This window comes from Photinus pyralis, unplaced genomic scaffold (assembly GCF_008802855.1).
Source record: "Photinus pyralis isolate 1611_PpyrPB1 unplaced genomic scaffold, Ppyr1.3 Ppyr1.4_LG8, whole genome shotgun sequence".
Taxonomy (NCBI): domain Eukaryota; kingdom Metazoa; phylum Arthropoda; class Insecta; order Coleoptera; family Lampyridae; genus Photinus; species Photinus pyralis.
Genome location: NW_022170819.1, coordinates 34724511 through 34743868, shown reverse-complemented (window position 1 = coordinate 34743868; position 19358 = coordinate 34724511). Strand labels below are relative to the sequence as shown.

At 36.3% G+C, this 19358-nt stretch overlaps 1 protein-coding gene across 1 annotated transcript in view; it reads right to left on the bottom strand.

The window, feature by feature from the left end:
• LOC116179797 (runt-related transcription factor 3) overlaps nt 1–16079 on the bottom strand; it is a 44151-nt gene extending 28072 nt beyond the window's left edge. Inside the window, exons 1-2 of the mRNA XM_031499647.1 lie at nt 14981–16079; nt 3554–3751 (exon numbers count right to left, since the gene is read on the bottom strand). Coding sequence (XP_031355507.1) covers nt 3554–3751; nt 14981–15347 — 565 coding nt within the window. The 5' untranslated portion in view covers nt 15348–16079. The remainder of the gene's footprint in view (nt 1–3553; nt 3752–14980) is intronic.
• Nucleotides 16080–19358: the final 3279 nt, after the last annotated feature.

The following is a 19358-nucleotide window of genomic DNA, read 5'->3' as shown; positions in this document are numbered from 1 at the left end:
AATTCGATTTTTAAGAAAAATTGGGCATTTGCAAGCGTCAGTATATTGTCAAAATTATTACTTAAATTTTGATTCCAGGTTTTATATCTTTTATCCTGGGTTAAGTAAAAGTCAAATAAATACATCTACTATGCGATCAAAAATGAGTTGCTGTCGAGTCGCCTTTGAAATTTTTGTTTACATGGAAAATCGTATTTAACTTGAACTTCCAAAGGCAACTCGACAGCAACTAATTTTTGTTCGGCCGTTACTATGAGACATTAAAAATACAGCTTACAGGGTGTTCTTTTTGGTAGGTCCAAGGTTGCAAAACTTCATATTAAAACATTGCTTTTTTAAATGGAACACCCTGTATATTTTTCTGTCATCATTTAGCTCCTCCCAAAACCTTCAACTTTTGATAATAATGTCCTATACCTATCTCTGATAGTCTTCGAAATATCTTGGTTTTCCTGGGTTTTATATTCTAATCTTAAATAAGTTATATGTAATTTACATTATTTTTATTTTATTTTGATGTGTTTTTGTACTGAATTGATTTATCATGTTTTCCACTGCATTTATGATGTCTTGTGTATTTTGTTTTTATGCATTTGATTTGATTATCTGATTTTTATCATACAATTTGAGATGTTTTATTTATGTGTATTTTCTCTTGCATTTTATTGCTGTAGCCCACATAGCAATCGATATCTTATGTATATACATTTTAAATCCATAATGTACGGGGAATATGTATATTCATTATAGACATATGTATTTTATGTCCAGTATGGATATTCTATAAATATACATTTTGGATGTGCTATGTATATACATGGGATTATAAGTTATGTATAAATGTTTTGGATTTGATACAAGCGTTTTCTGTATTACCGACGTTACAAACGTTAGCGTCTCATTTTCTGTGAATTACGGCGATGAAGATAGTAAAGTGCTATTGAAAATACAGTTCATTTTTCTAAAATCGGTAGTGTTATTCCGCGAGTTATTAATGAGTGTTTGTCTAATTTGGACAGTGAAAGTAATGATTTATTTCGTGTGTGCATGACCTAACGTTGCAAGTATGTGTTAGGACCGGTTCTACAATTACAACTATTCGCAGAATAAGATATTCTTGGAATAAGTGCCATAGCAACAACTATCCCATTGGTTGACCCAATGGTAACCAACGCAACTGACAAAGTTTATTCTAGGTATAACTTATTCTCGGTATATACCTGCATTGTAGAATCGGCGCTTAGTGATATGTAAAGACTGAATGGGAATTAATATAAGGACAAGAATAGCAGGTATATTAGCAACCTATTTGTTATCAACTCGCGCTATTATAGTGTTGAACAAGAATACGATCAAAATGACTCAAGACTATACATTGTTAAATAAAACAATAATAATTTCTTAAGCACATTTTCCATTGTATACTAGGAGACTTAATAAAGAAAAAGCTCCACTCCGTGAAAAGAATTTATTTATGTCGGTATAGATGCTTGTAATCTTCCCGAATGTTAGAGGAATCTCTATAGAACATCCATTCTGAATGTATACAACATACATAGAATATCCTATTGAACATCTTTTGCATATTACAGGAATATTCATGGTACATCTAGTTGTCAGTATACCAATATACATAGCATATCTGAAGTATATACATACATATACATAAGACATCCAAAACGTATATAATATGTATTATGTGAAGTCTGCCAAACTTATATCCCATGCACATACATCGGACATTTGCAACATACTTTTCCACATTCTATGGATATACAATATCCCACGTGGAATGTACATAGTATATGTATTTAGGTCTGCTATGTGGGAGGTGATTTATTTCATGTATTTGTGTAGCCTAGGCCGGGGTTTTTGTCCCGTAGAAGGTTTCCCTAGCATGGTCTTGTTGTGTGCGTAATATATTTATTTGTTCTTATCATTTCTTACGCACAAAAGTTCTGTCTTTTATTTAATTCGCTTCCCGATTATGTCTCACGTCCCAACCCATACAAGAACCGATTACACAACGTAGGAGTCCATTCGTGCCACCCATATCAAGCAGACTGCCATCCAAATTCAAAAGTGCCGCGAAACGTCCAAAGTTTCGACTTGAAAGGTAGGTGGCTCTGCTTGTAGTTTTTTCGCAGAGTTGCCAACAGTAAGTTTTGGGTAAGTCAACATTTTCAGTGTCGGCTTGATAGACCCCTAGGAACATTACAGGGGGTTAGGATTTTGGTATAATATGTAGACCACACGAGAAGAAATTCAAATGCATTTCAATTTCAGTATACGTTTAGTTCTAAAATCTGTGTTAATTTTTTGATGAGGGCATTTTTATTAGTAAAATCTACTAAAGCGGCAGTGAACTTTGAGTAGGTACATATTTTTTTCTAAAATGGCGGTCATTTAAATATTTCAAAACTAAATAGATTTAATGGCCGCAATTTTGAAAAAAAAAATTAAGGCGGTGGATATTTTGTTATACATTTATCTTTGTATTTTAAACATTTTTGCCGCATAACGAAGTTACAAATTTGTTAATCAAACATAAAATTCAACGGCCATCTTGAATTTTGACTACCGAAATTAATTATTGAATTATTTTAAATTTTGTGACAATTTTGCCTAGGTTAAGGGAACATTTTTGTAGTTATAATGGCAACAAATAAATAAAGGATGACGTGGGATAGGAATCACTACAAGACAATTTTAAATTTGGGAAATTAGTTGGTTATGCAACCAAGTATACTGCAAATTCAAATAAAAGTCAACTGTTAGTGTACAGTACGTCGCATGTGTGTGGTAAATTGACAGACAATTCCATGGGGTAGTTTTATGGGATAGCGTATAGGGTGTGTCAGTTCACTTCTGTAACAAGGCTTGTGTATGCCGGTTTTGTTCTCTGCGAACTTCTCAAATTTTTATTAACCCTATTTGTCTTGTGTTTAATCAGTTCAAACGATCCTGTGTAGTGTGTTTTATAGAAAGATTTTTCCGCCCATTTAGTATGAAAAGAAAACATAAATGTTAGTACGGAATTCCACAATTACATTCGGGAAACCGTTCAGATTTACAAAAATCAAAACCAAGAGAAGAGAAAATCGAAAATTGTTAGGTATACGCCATCTCTCGCGTGTATCACAAACCGTTTCACACATACAAACCGAAAGGGTTAAATTTACAGATGCTCAGCCGCCTGTAAATCAATGCAGCCCGTTTCCTCAACTGTAGGAAAGGCTGCGAACTGCTGCGGATTCCCTCGTTAATTAATTAGCATCAGGAGATGAATCCCGAAAAAATTGTGAAGCTTTTAGGTTTACTGAGCCGTAAATTTATTTTAACGTCACAGTAATAATCAACTGTACTACACGCGCTAATTAAAGTGATTTAAAGCCCCATCTGTAATTGGTAGTTATCGCGTTAATAGTTGCGCTTGTTACATCTACCCTTCAGATATCTTTAAAGCGGAGCAATTATCTCGGTTCTTGAAGATGATTACAAACGTCAAAATAAGATCGGTTTAACCTCATTAGAACGAAATTCGTGCACTCACCTCCTAATTTGAATGGTAATACACCTGTTAGTGGATCGGGTCCGAAAGGTCTCGGACCGAAGGGGAAGTGATGAAGTTGCTGTCTCGTTTTTGATCTCGGCTCTCTTGGTCCGTCCACCGTTACCTTTATCGCCTTACTGTAAGTGGCTACTTGGGGTGGCGTCGTCGAAACAATTATCGACAGCGTGAAGCTTTTCCCTGCAATAGAAAAAACGACTGAATTATGTTAAATAAACTGGGCGCCAGTCGTGGCGATTTGCATTTTGAATTGCGTTAAAAAATACAGGCGCGCGAAGATTTAAGTGTCTCAAAGTCGGAAAAACTATGGCGGTTTGCTTTCGGTCGATGAAGCTCTAAAGGGAGCGACTTATAAATATTTCTATATGTAATCTCATTTTTACGTTTATCCCATTGGGGAAACGTAGAAATTCGGAGAGCCGCAAAATTATGACAGGCGAGCGTTAAAAATGGAAATTAAGCCTTATATAATACGCGACAACGTAACTTGTTTACATGATAAGTTAATTCGCCGATTATTGCACTCGAATTTAAACCCCTTAACGCGAGGCGCCATAATTTATGCGCCCGCAGAAAAAAATATAAATCGAAACGTAGCTACTAGAGCGGGTATTATTAATACCGGAAGATTGTGATGTATTAGCGGTGTTTTTTATTACGGCCAACTTTAGAGCGTTGTCAGAATTCTGATTATTTTCCAAGAAATGTTTTCTTAAAGGATCCCTGCCGTTAACGTCGCTCTTAAAATTGGATTTGCAATCGACGCCGCTACATTTGTCAAAAATGTCAAGCGCAGCCACTCTATCGGCCATCAGATACGAATTTATTCAATCTGCTGCAACGGTATTTTCGGCTTTCACCCTCTTCAAAATCCTCCAACGATTACCCCCTAATTAGGCGGGCGAGAAAAAAATTAACGCTCCACCGGTAATAATTTAGGTATACGCACGCACAATCTAACCTTAATTAAATACCGCCAGTTTTACGTAAACATTCATAAGTTATTTGATATTCGGCTCGACTTCCTGGTGTAAATCTATGAGTTATGTTGGCGAGCCTGTAATCCATAATTTATCGGGAACGTTCGCGTATTTTCTAGCATTATCTGATCATAAAATAGAATAAAACTATCAACAGAAATCAACGACCGATATGTTATATACAAATGTTATCGACCTACTTTTTAGGGGTGTGTGCCAAACTATACAAATGTGTCTTCCAAAAAAAGGAAATGCCCATTAAATAATTTAGTCGTGTAAAAATCAACTTCCCAAATCTATTCTCAGATTTTCTAGATCAATCAACTACGTTAATTAGTTATTATTAGCATTGCTTAAGTCGTGCATTCATTTGGATTTAGAGAACAGCTACCTTTAGCCGCTCTCTTTAAAAGCTTTAATCAGGCGGAGGCGATTTTAATGACATTTGGAGTATTTATCAACTGATAACTTGCTGCAATACATAAATGTCAATCTTTGTGCTATAAGAACATTTTCTTTACAAAAAGTGATTTTTCGCAATGGACAACAGTACCTACATGTGGAAGAATACGACACCAGTTTATCCTGACGCAAATAATAAGCGTGCCAAGTTCGCTTATATTTTGTCACAATATCCTTTAGATTTGTAAATTAATCATTATTCTGCTCCCGATAAAGCTACAAAATACTATCCGGTTTCAATGTGTGAAGTGCGGCAAACGCGTATTGCACAACAGACATTACTTTATAAGTAAATGTACTCAGGTTTATTACTTTCAAAACCATTTATTATTCTCGAATTATTCAAAACCACAAAAATAGGTTGACGTTCTAATAATTTTGAGCGTAAATATATACACGTACAATTCTAATCCATAGGTGCATTAACGCTTTAGTTGCCACTACATACAATAGCATCCTGTATTCTAAAAATAAAGTTAGAAAGACAATATAACAGTTAATGCGTTGGTAAAGGAAGAAACCAAAGTGGACGAGATAAGGATAGCGTCGGGGCCCAGGGCGGTAAGAATCGAGGAAAGGAGCGATAGAGAAAGCAAATTACGCTCTTCTCATTTATGTTCGCATTTTATTCCCCGTGTCGTTTTTCCGCGCATTTTTTCAGGAGTCATGCTGCATTTGGCGTTTTCGGTTCATTACAAATGTAGGTACAACAATATAAAAATACACGGTGTCCAAGAAAATGATGGGAATCTATGAAGCCATAGAAGACACGAAGATGGTCAAATTAGGGAATAGATGTCGTGCTTTAAAGAAAACTAGAAAATTCCGATCACTTCCGAACGTATGCCAGAGAAACCGAAATTTACCGATTTCGTATATATATTTTATCGGATGTTATTTGAACAGATACAACAAATAAAAAACACTTTGTCATTGAGCATTGAGAGATTTTCAATTCAATGTTTCGTTTCAGGGAAATTATAATCCAGTTTATTTTTTAAACACCCGTGAAAAGGTTCACACTGTATATTGAGTAACATTTTTTATTACGAATATAACGATATACGGCACACACAAATTGGAAACTGCTGGTTTCAACAGGATGGTGCGCCCAAATCGAGAGAAATTTCCTGGAAAATGGAAAACTTTATTCTTCCCACATTCCTTCTGAGTTCATCCTCGTTGTAAAGCATTCTTTCACTAATTTGCTTTCTCTATCGCTCCTTTCCTCGATTCTTACCGCCCTGGGCCCCGACGCTATCCTTATCTCGTCCACTTTGGTTTCTTCCTCTAATTCCTTTATCTGTGCATTTTCCCCATTGTTTCTTTGGTTTGGAACGCCAAATATTTAATTTCTTTCACCTACCTCTTCTATTCTTTCCCCCTCCATTTCTATTTCTTGTCTTTCCACCCACCTTCCCAAATCCAATCATTTTCGATTTTTAGCGCATTTTTTAAGAATAAAAAAAATGTGCTATTGTTTGCGTTTTGCCCGTCCGTCCGTCCATCCGTCCGGACCCACTTCCGCCGTTTTGAACTACTTCTAGGCAAATGGTCCTAGAGTCCTGGAATTTTTTGCAGTAGATAGTCTATACCTTGAAGGCGTGCCAGACGTCCATCAAATTTCTCTGTCTAAAAGGCCCCCCCCCCCCAGAAATTATTTCCTGAGATGCTGTTTTTGAAAGTATAACGTGCATAGCTTTTACATACGACAACCAATTGCAATTAATTTTCATCATGGTACTCGAATGAAAAGTCTCAACGAAAGGAATTAATTTCTACTAACCATAGCTCTCCTCCTCGACCTCTTATCGTGATCGGGTATATTCCCATATACCTCAAGAATGAATTGTCGGAAGAGGGTACTCACAAAGGGCGATTGAGACATCTGCAAGAAATATATCCATTGGTGACGTCAAAACAAAAGCTAATATTTTCCCCTCTTCTTTCTTTCTTCATAATTTGTCTAATTCTATTTCTCTTTTAGGTACATTCTTTATCCAAGCACGACATAATATATTCCTACAAACTCCCAGAATTGCGCGTTTGTATCAGCTACTCCCGCTACATTCCAGAATATCATTTTCATTTTGCGCTTTTCCATCTTTACTTATTTTCTTCATAAACAATGGATTATTACTAACTACAACAGACTGCCCTGCAGAAATGAATTCTTACATTAAAACTTTAAAAGTCACTGGCGACACTACAAAACGAGGAGGAGGGCCATGGTTAGAAATTAATTCCTTTCATTAGAGTACCATGAAGGATAAAACTAGTTCCACTCGCATATCCATAAGATTCTTAGGTTCACAAAAACAAACATTTCCAGTAACGTGACGACATCACCAGTGTCCGTGTAAACAAAGTGGACCCATGTAAGCCGAGTCACAATTCTACGCAAATGCCCTCTTTAATTTCTGCCGCATGTTTAACAAACACCCAGTATATTCCTATTAAATATTATTTACAATATTGTACTTTATACATTATAGTTATTTACATAAAAGTCCAGAAAATGACACATTATTGGGGAGGAAGTATTGAAGTGCGAGACCCCTTTGGGGCCGAGTACTTTAATTTATGAGTCAGGTAATGTCATTTTACTGACGAGTTTTGTATTAAATTTTACCCGAAATCGTATTTTATCATAAAATTTCAATTTTTCAATTATTATACTTTTGACTAATGTCAATCTGTCAGTCATGACAGGAGTCATTATATGGTACGTTCCACTTAACGCCCGCAACGACTACGACGCCCGGCAGCCGTTCCACATAACGACCACAGTCGTTATGGTCGCAATCGCGACGTCAGATATGACGTCATTACTAGCGACCGCAACGAGCCCACGGCGCTCGCCTATCGTACCTGGGTCAGCGTGGGCGTTCTAATTTTATAACCTTACATTCTTGACAGGAGACATTTCTAGAGACATTTAACTGTCAGACAATGATAGTTTGAACACGCATGCGTTACAAATTTTTCGTTTTCGCTATGGAGAAAATATAATTACGTGTTTCAGAACGTAACCTTGTGGTGGACATTACACTATGGATGTTCTACATGCACAAACTGGTAAGTATATCTGCTGATTCCTGAATGTTAAAGTTATTTGTTAAGGAACATTCTGCTTTAACACAAGTAGTTTGCTGCAAAGTGCTTTACCAGGGAATGCGAATGAGACATAAATGGTAATGCAACGATTGATGAAAATGAGAATGCACGTTAGTTTTGAATGAAGAAGAGAAATTGTTTTCGAAGCAGCATTCCCACAAGAAATTCTGGGGAGAAGTGTTCATTATCATCGTATTAAGTATGGCCGTAGCATTTATGATAGAAATTCAAAAGTCGTCTTCAATATTTTATTAACAAGAAGCAATCTTGTGTAAAGCGAAGAAGTATGTGTCAATAATTGGTACTGAAAAATAAAAAAATATTTACTAACTTAATGTGATTTTTGAATTCATAATCCACCCCACTTTGTATCCTTTACGCATTACGATCTCCTCAACGGCATCCATGTTGGAAAACTGTTCACTCAAGCGTGACGTCACACAGTACTCAAAAGCGTTCCACTTAAGGTTTCGCCCACAACGCCTCTAAGCTAGTGGAACGACAAAACAGCGGTCGCGGTCGTGATCGTTACGGGCGTTAAGTGGAACGTACCCAGACGTTTAGCAATGTCACAGATGCGGCCGGTAAAGTGACGGTGCGGCCGGTAAAGTGACAGGTGCGGCCAGTTTAGACAAGTGGCAGGAAACGTAGTCTGCTCTGCCTCTGTCATAGAAACAGAAAGTAAGCATGAAAATGAATGTGTCAGGACGATGTTGGGTAAAATCTTTTTATTACTGACATCTAGGTTTCGATGGCGAACAAAAGATGGCAAGTTTGTTTAAAACGACAATTTTTGGTTATATGGAAATTGATATTCGTTCTACATATGTATTTTAAATTTAAAATAACACACAATTCTTAAAAAAATGCGCTAAAAAAGTGAACACTTATGTGAATAAAACAAATAGGTAATACAACATATAAATTAAATAATACAGATGTTAATCTATAAAATGCAATAGTGCAAATAATATTTAGTATAAATACAACAACTGATACCTCAAAAGTTAGAAAATTTTACGCTAGTTTTAAAAACTCAAAAATATATACGGCGCAGCCGGCGCGGAGGTTCGTAAGAATGGTGTAGTTTAGGGTCGTATAAATAAACCAAACACCGGGACTCGCGCATGAAGTACGAAAAACAAATGGGTAAAGGGGAATGGACGGACGGTGCCATGAAATTATTATGACATTAAGTTTTTTTCTCACGGTTCATTTATATATATTTTTAGCGCATTTTCCTCAAAGTGAAAAATCGCTATCGGCTGCATTTTGTCGTCCGTCCGTCCGTCTGTCCGTTACACGTACTCCTTCTACACAACTGAACCGATTTGGGCGATATAGGGTTCATTTGAAAAGGCTTTGCCCAAGGATTTCGTGCATACCGATATTCCCACATAGCAGACCTATATACATTGTATATAACATGCACATTCCACGTGGGATTTTGTATATCCATAGAATGTGGAAAAGTATGTCGCAAATGTCCGATGTATGTGCATGGTATATAAGTTTGTCAGACTTCACATAATACATTGTATATACGTTTTGGATATCTTATGTATATGCATGTATATGCATCAGACTTGCTGTGTATATTGGTATACTGACAAGTGGATATACCATGAATATTCCTGTATAGTAATATGCAAAGATATTCAATAGGATATTCTATGTATGTTGTATACATTCAGAATGGATGTTCTATAAATTCTTTTCACTGAGTGAAGGTTTTTGTTTATTAAGTCTCTTAGTATACAATGGAAAACGTGCTTAAGAAATTATTATTGTTTTATTTAACACTGTAGCCTTGAGTCATTTTGATCGTGTTCTTGTTCAACACTATAATAGCACGAGTTCATAACAAATAGGTTGCTAACATACCTGCCATTCTTGCCCTTATATTAATTCCCATTCCCAGTCTTTACATATTATCACTAACACATATTTCCAACGTTAGGTCATGCACACACGAAATAAAAATCATTACTTTCACTGTCCAAATTAGACAAAGAAAGTCATTAATAACTCGCAGAAGAACACTCCTGATTTTTGAAAAATGAACTGTATTTGCAACAACGCCTTACTATCTTCATCGTGGTAATTCACAGAAAATCAGACGCTAACGTTTGTAACGTCGGTAATACAGAAAACGCATGTATCTAATCCAAAACGTATATACATAACATTATAATATACATAGAAGATCCTCGTGAGGAGGTATAAGATTTATACATAAAAGATACATACAATGTGTGTGCCTCTAAACATCCATATCATATCCAAAATGTATATTTATAGAATATCCATACCCTGTACATTATGGATTTAAAATGTATATACATAAGATATCGAATGCTATGTGGGGATCTTTGGTTTTGCGCATGCGCAGTGTCAACAATTTGGTTGAACGCATGTGCAATGCTAACTTTGTTATTTATGAAGATCTTTAAACGAAACTTTATATGTAAACACTACGAATATAAGTAAAATTAACGACATTTTCAAAATGTTGTTTTGCGCATGCGCAATGCCAACTTTCTTATTTATGAAAGCAGTTAAATGAAATATCCTNCCGGACCGACGGACGGACATACAAAACGCAAACAATAGCACATTTTTTTAATTCTTAAAAAAATGCGCTGAAACAGTGAAACCCTATGTGAATAAAACAAATAGGTAATACAACATATAGTTAGTAAATAAGTAATACAGATGTTAATGTATAAAATGCGAAGTAAATAATATTTAAGAACTGATACCCCAAAAATTTTACGATAGTTTTAAAAACTCAAAAATATATACGGCGCGGCGGTTCGTATGAATGATGTAGTTTAGGGTCGTATATATAAAACCAAACACCTTGTAACAACTGTGTATCGAGATGGATTCTACAAGCAAAAGTGCTCTAAGCCTCTAAGCAAGATTTTGCCAAAATCAGTTATCTTTAATAATAAGAAAGCTATCGGGGATTAAAGAAATCGACTAAATTCGTGAACGCGGTTAAACGATTAGGGAGACCTGAATTCTGTTTGGGCTTGTGATTTTCTTTATAAAATTGAGCTTCAGACACTTAGCTCCATTGTTTTCTATCTAATAAAATAAAGGGTGTTTCCATAAGAAAGTCGCCAATTTGCACCACCCTGTACATACTTTCTAAGCCATTCTCATTTGAATATTAGTCCTTCGAGCTAGATGGGTCACCGATGTGCAGTATGTAGGTGTAATATTAGCCGTATTTCTACGAAAATTACGAACGCGGAAATCATTTATCATAACTGGTTAAGAGGAGCTTTTTAAAAAGAAGTGAGTTCGGGATCGCGCATGCGTATGAAGTACGAAAAACAAGTGGGGAAAGGGAGTGGACAGACGGTGCAGATAAAATATGTGTGTGTGTGTGTGTGTGGTACCATGAAATTATTATAACATTAGGTTTTTTTTTCTCACGGTTCATTTATATATTTTTTAGCATATTTTCGTCAAAGTGAAAAATCCCGATTGGCTGCACTTTGTCGTCCGTCCGTCCGTCCGTCGCACGCACTCCTTCTACACCACTGAACCGATTTTGGCAATATAGGGCTCATTTGAAAGAGCTTGATCCAAGGATTCCGTGCATACCGATATTTTTTGGTTTTGCACATGCGCAGTGACAACAATTTGGTTTAACGCATGTGCAATGCTAACTTTTTTATTTATGAAGATATGTAAATGAAACTTTATATGTAAACACTACGAATATAAGTAAAATTAACAACGTTTTCAAATTGTTGTTGTGCGCATGCGCAATGCAAACTTTCTTATTTATGAAAGCATTTAAATGAAATATCACATGTAGGCACTTTCAATGAAACTAAAATTAATACCGGTTTCAAAATTACTGTTAACGCATGCTGTATGTTTTATTTATGAAGGTATTCAATAAAATTTCTAATGTAGACAATGCGCAATGCTATATACGAAAGCATTTAAAAAAGTTTCATAATAATGTAGACACTTCGAATTAAAGTAAAACTAATGCCCATTCAAAATTTATTTGTATTTGTATACGCTCCACTATTTTTCATTAAGATTTCGACGATAAGCGGTTCATTAGAAAGTAAATGCGGTAAGGATCTCGTGTCCAGCGGTATTTTTGTCCGGTTTAGGGAAAATACGCTCTCCTCATTTATGTTTGCATAATGACTTTTCAAACTTGTATTATTATAGTATTAGTAGTGATAGCCATCCACATTTGGTGAGTTATCTTGTTACTCAATTACATTTTATTCCGCGTGTCGTTTTCGTTTTTCCGCGCGTTTTTTCAGGAGTCATGCTCAATTTTCGACCCCTGAACTTTTTTTCGGTGCGCCACGGGTAGGTTATGAAACCAAATTTCGTTTCGTATGCTAATAAAGTAAAGGTTTACATTGTAAAGTGTACGATAAAACTGTAACACCCTGTAGATCGGTAACGAAGTGTTTGCGAATGTATGTTTATATGAACATTTAGTAATAAAATAAGCCTAACAATTAGCCCCTTTCGTATTTACATCATATTTAGGAACACGCTGTATATATTTAAATTTGAAGTGGTGCACAAATCTACGGAAAACTAATAAAATAATCCGAAGCAAGGTCTGTAAGTGACGCCACAATCACAACCCCCCACTATATGCGGCGAACATACACGGTGATCTGGTAATCCTATATTATATGGCATTCTTGGTCACAACGGAAGTTCTATATCACTAGAAACAGCGACGTTTTCAAGAAAAGGTAATTTTCAGAAATCGAATTGTTTAGCAACCTTAATATTTCAAGTGTCATATACTGTAAATCGTTAATTTTTTGTTATTTTCAATATTACCTACCCATGCAAATTTGTGAAAATTAGGGGACACCCCAATTTGTGTTCCTTTTAACCCATGAAGTAAACAGTCTGTTTCAAATTAGGTGGCCACTATGGTAAAATGACGGTTAAATTAACAATTGTTTTTTTCTATTGACTCCAAATCTATAAGTAATTAAAAAACCAAACAACATCGCATCTTTCAGATAACAAAAAAGTGACTTTTTATATGGAAAACCCTGTATATATTATTACATCATGACAGCTTATTAAATATTCTACAAAAATTCTTAATGCACCGTAACCAAAATACTTAAAGCGTGATTAACAAAACAAGAATAAGAGGTGCAAAATATGAAGTAATACATATAAAAATAACTGACATGTTAAAGTAGATAATTATACCTACCTATGTTAAAGAAGGTGTTCAAAAAAGTTTCCACTTTCTGCGTAAAAAGCATATTTTCTAAGAGATAAACTTAAACAGCACTATGTAATAAACCCCAAAGTTAGTTGTCAGATACTTTACAACAAACAATACGTCATTTTTACCATTTTTTCATGGATAACTAGATCGACATGAAAATAATTGAAAAATTAGGTACTTGAAGTATTTTGGCTATGGTGCATTAAGAACTTTTGTAGAGAATTTAATAGGCTGTCATATGATGTAATGATATACAGGGTATTACATATATAAAAGTCATATTTTTGATATTATCTGAAAAAAGCGATAGTTTACTTTTATTACAGTAGATCTGGATTCAGTAGACAAAAATACAGTTTTGGTAAGCAATACACCGACTTAATTTAAAACAGACTATTATTTTTTTATTTTTCTTATTTGGAAAGCTGTTTATGTACTTTAATTGAAGCCCAATTAAAGTTATTATTATTATTACTGTATACTCATGGAATTCTTGCCACTTTCGTTGAGTTCCCCGAATTGTAGTTGTTAGTTTTTCAAAATTAGTTTCCGATTCATGTTTTTCTTGTTAAAAACCTGTCAGATACTAAATTTAATCGGACGGTTCAAAGAAGTGCCACTTGTTTTTGTTATTCCTATGGTTGCCGAGAAAAAGATTAAAGGAAAAATGCAAATTTCTACATTTTTTTTTAAGTTATCTTCTAAACGCAAAATTCATTTTATTGGAAACATTTCGAAAAGAAATTTTGTCCTACGTATTATGTCACACCCTGAATATACTATTTCTTTACTCCATAGCTAACGATCGACAGTAGCTTAAATGGTAAAGTGCAAATTAGAAAAAAGTGCTTGGTTATAAGACCAAAACGCCTTACTTAAGTAAACGTCAATTGTGTAAAAAATGAATATTCAAAAACCTCTGAAGAAGCTGTGGCCTAATAATGACCTATACTAATCAGTATGATGAAAGATGCACTTTTGTCTCACACTCGATTGTTCACTGTTACTCCTGCTGTTACTTTTAATCCTATCGACCTTTACTCCCCTAAATCGCAGTTTATTAGTTTGTCAAACCGGAGTAGTATTGACGATATCTTTAAAATATTGTTTCTGAAAATCAGATTTTTTAAGGGTCCAATAAAATAAAGTACGCAAATAGTATAATGTCGTCTATAAGGCAACACGACTATTAGTCTTTACATGATCCGTCCCTCAATATTACTAAAACGTTTTTGAAGAATTTTGTGCAACTATTTAGTAATACCTAGGTACTTTCCTTATAGCATTGTACGTAAACCATCACTTTAAATTTGATTTTAAGATTCCTAATTTACAGCAACCTAAAGGAAACCCTTTACACGCGTTATAGAAAGACCATTCGACGATGTCGTGGGATTAAATTACTTCCCTGCTGAACAAGGTGCATTGAAAATTGCTTTCGTGTACCTACATTAAACAGGGTTGCAATGAAGATTGCAATTAGATCATTTATGTCCAAGTCATTCCATTAGTGGTTAATTATGTTGTCGACATTAACAGTCTTACCGCAATCCTAGTGCAGCTACAAAATGAAAAGGGTAAAAGAAAAAGTCATACCTCTGCCACTTCGGCCGACAAATCTCAAGTCATTAAATTTGGCTACTTGATTTTTCATAACGGCCGTACAGTTTCGAAGTTCGCCACAAAAATTCTCGTCGTTACCGGCTCGAACCGTAACCAAAGTACCATCACCCACTTCGCCGAGTGCGACAACTTTAAAGGCGACCGGAAGCGTCTTATTCGACCTCCAGTGAGGCGGAAGAACGGTGCACACCACGTGCGGACTTCCAGTCCTAACTAGCTCTCCAGGATGCTCGGCCATAAGTCCGTCCAACGTTCTTTCCGCGAGAATTTCCGCCGTTAAATTTTCATAGTTGCGATCAAAGTGGTTGGTCGTCGACGTCACCTCGCTGGCAAGATGCATATTTTTCCTCCCTTCGAAGTTCGTAGTCGTCGTCGTTAACTTCAAATCAAGTGGTCGACTTTATTTCTTCTTCTGTACGGCCGACGCATTTTTGTCACAGTAAATTCGAACGCAACGAACCACAGAACTCTTTGATGTCCCTTATTTTTTCGACGGGTTTCCCTTCCCTTTGTCAAATGCGAAAGGAAGTAGCGCGTCCCGACGACGACTTGACAAATGCGTGTAGTCGCGCGAGATTTCTTCGTCACTTTTTAACATGCGAGTATAATGTCATCCATTCGGCGCGTATATTTATATGAAAAATCGCCACCGCTCTCTGATTTTATCCGGGCAGTGTAGCGGTCGCGAACCACAGCTGGAAAAGTGCGCGTGAGAGTTTTCCACCCCAATTTCCCCCCCGATGCTAATCCGCAACTTCGCGATATGTTTTTCTAATTATGCAATCACAGTCGGAGGTGACAAACGCTATTTGTATTTTCGCTTACACAAAGTTATTGTGTACGAAATTATCAGTCAATTCACGTTTGGTCCAGATAACGCGAAGGGAAGCAACAATCAGCTGTTCCGTGATTCATTCCCGCTCCCCTATTTTACAACTTCGCTAGTTTCGAACTTGGCGCACTTAAATTAATTTCGCTAAAAAGTCCGTCACACGTACGAGGTTGTTTGTAATTAGCGAATTCTGGCCAAGAAAAAAACGTCGAAACTTTTCAAACGTTAACTTCTTTTCGCGTCGCGCGATGATCTGGCATTAAGAAGTGTAAAAGAAGCGTCGCGGGGACGTCGCGGGTCGTCTGTGGACGTCGGGGGCTGTGAGGGGTTTGGGGTATGGGCGGGGCATGTTGAGGTAGACCGCCACCGCCGTCTTGGCCGCCAACCAGGAAAGACGCCCGGATTTTTAGCCCCAAACCGGCGTCGTTTCTTCGAGGTTTACCAGAAGTTCCACGCAAGCGCGTAAAGTCTTCAAGACGTCTTTACCTTTTTTGCCGAACCCGTCTCGCTTACTAACACTGACTTTCGCATGCCGCCGTCCCTTTCTAGTGCCCTGTAAGAAAATGCAAGATTTAATTTTATTTTCTACCTTCACGAAGAGAGCCCTCGTTGTCTCTTTTTAGATTTCATCGAACGCGAATTTTATCTCGTTTGTACTCGCTATGTAATAAATTAGTCCGACTCTTTACACTTTATAGTTTTTAACTTCTTGCAAATGAAACGTACTTCGAAGTTCATGAAAAGTTCGACTTATTTGAAACTATTCATAATTGATAAGATAAATAATCGCGTCCTTTGTGCATCCCTGTCGACTTTTACAGTTTATGTTCGATTGTTTTGTTTTGAACTGCTGGAAAAACTTAAAATTGTTTCCAATTAAAGGAATTAAGTGTATACTTACAGTTGGAAAAAGTATTTCGTATAGATTCATTTTTTACCTCTACAGCAGCAAAGGTTCCATCGACCCAAGTGGGGACGAAATTTTGGGCAAATTATGCTCCGACGGCATGTAACTTTGTACCTCTATCGGTTTACAGGGGAGCCCAACTAGCTCAGCACTTAGGCACACCAAAGGCCCATTGAGCTTACCCTCTTTCCTTTTGCAACTTTTTTCAGAGAGAGCCCGTTGCTTCATCCTACCCGATTCGAGAAAACTGTCGCTAAGGATCTTATATCTTATCTGTCTAGGATCATCCGTCTTTTGGTTGCCTCCTATTCAACACGGTACTATACCTACTGACAAAAGGATAAGCTGATGTCACCTCTAGGTGTCGATTACCATATAGGTACATATACCCATGAGCCCTGCAGGTTTGAGATTCGGGCGATCTGAGGTTAGCCTCTGCTCTTAGTCCGAGAGACTGATTGTATACCTTGTGGTTGTGTGGTTTTCGGGACCTTTTGTCCCTTTTTTTATAAAACTTTTAACACCACAAACATCACCAATCTAGCTAGCTACGCTTGGTTCTGAGATACAGGGTGAAAACGAAAAGTTTGACTTTTTTGGATGTCATCACATCTTTACCCTTGTGAGATAGTAAAAACTGCTTATTTTAGATATTTTTTCGTAGAATCCAGTAGCGTAGTAATAAAAAAATGTTACCACCATCTATGGGATTTTACCCAATGCTGGTATTTTTTAAATACAACACCCCGTATATCTTAACGTCATGCATTCTTTTTCCTGATTACATTAATGTATCACAACCTAGATGTATATTTTTTAGCGCATTTTTTAAGAATTAAAAAAGGGAGGGTTAAGAATTAATTTTATCTCTCATTGTATTCTAATTAAAGGTCTCAACGAAAAAAACCGTTTTCTACCAACTACTACCCTTCTTTCGGTCCTCTTATCAAAGTACGGGTTGGAGATGGGGGGGGGGGGGGGTTGCAACTAGTTTTATCCTTCATGGTACTCTAATGAAAGGTCTCAACGAAAGGAATTAATTTTTACCAACCATAGCCCTCCTCCTTGACCTCTTGTCGTGATCGGGTATTTCCCTTTATACCTCAAGAACGGATTGTCGGAAAAGGGTACTCACAAAGAGCGATTGAGACGTCTGCAAGATCCGTTGGTGATGTCAACACAAAAGCAATTTCGGTTAAAAAAATGCGCTTTATCTGCACAAGAGTTGTGCACAATTTATACTTGTTTAATGTTGACCACTCATTTGGATAAAGACCTTAGGTTTTACTGTTTACAAGTAGTAGGCCATGGACTCATGGAGATTTTCTTTTGTTTATGTACCCATGTTAACTAAGGGACTAAGGCAGCAGATACCAATCGATAAAAATGCCTGACGGTAGAAACATGTCACGTCAAAATTTGGGAAAATATGATATATTTATAATATACAGGGTGTAGAAACGATTTACGCAGGATAGGGATTCCAATATAGTAATTGTTTATATCGAAATATTTTCTCCTCTAATTAATTTAGGACAAAGTTGAAAATAGGTTTACGTCCTCATTTATTATTTTCAATTCCGAAAACCGAATCAAATAAATTAGAATTTAGTTTGGAATTTAGCATTTGCGTAAAAATTTTGGTTTTGAGAGGTTCAATCCTGTATATACCACTTACGACGATGCACACCTTTTGAGAGTTGGCAACCTCGCAATTTTTAAGATTTGCGCCATCTGGAGAGCACGAACGTTGGTTACGTTTGGCATCTTGTCTGAATGGCGGTCGTGAACGCGTCGCTCCATAAATGTTTGTTGTTATTTTGTGTTATTTAATGCAGGTAGTCATTTTTGCATTTCTTTAATCGTATTTGTGTTTTGTATGCCACCTTCTATATTTTTTGTGTTTCAATCTTTGTTTTTGAAATTTACTTGATTTAACCGCAATGCAGAATCACATGTTTGATACTGTTATCCTATTGTTTGTAATCGTTTACGTTTTTGGTGTAATGTTTGCTCAATTTATGTTTATGTGTTGATTACTTGGTCTTGTCCGAGAAGTAATAGTCATATAAGTTTTGATCATGCCTTTAAACATGTGGAAATTATCGAATTGTTTTGATGTGTGTATGCGTACGGACTTGTTTGTAACCTAACATTTTCGCCTTGAAGAGACGATCACAGGGGTGGAAAAAGTGTAACCAAATGTCGTAACACTCTAATCTGGGACTGCTCTCGAGTCTCAACTTTATGCTGGAAAATACCGAACGAGGGCTCATGCTACAAATCGTAGGGGCAAGATTACGCTAATCAAAAGCTCTTCGGTTTATGTCTGATATATGAGTTGCGATTCAATAACTTCCACATATTTTTACTGATAGTTGAATTTTCCTACAAGGCCATGTAATTTTCCATCTTCCTTTTAACCTTGAGTGTAACCAACATTGATTGTGAATAAATGCATTTACTATCTTTGTTAACTACTTACTCCTTAAACTTTTACAAATTTTACAAATTATTTTGTTAACTAATTTTTGGACTGTATTAATCAAACTGCGAGGTTTTTCTACATCGTGCTCTTTTTACCCTTAGCAGTTACTTTTGCAGGAGTACGA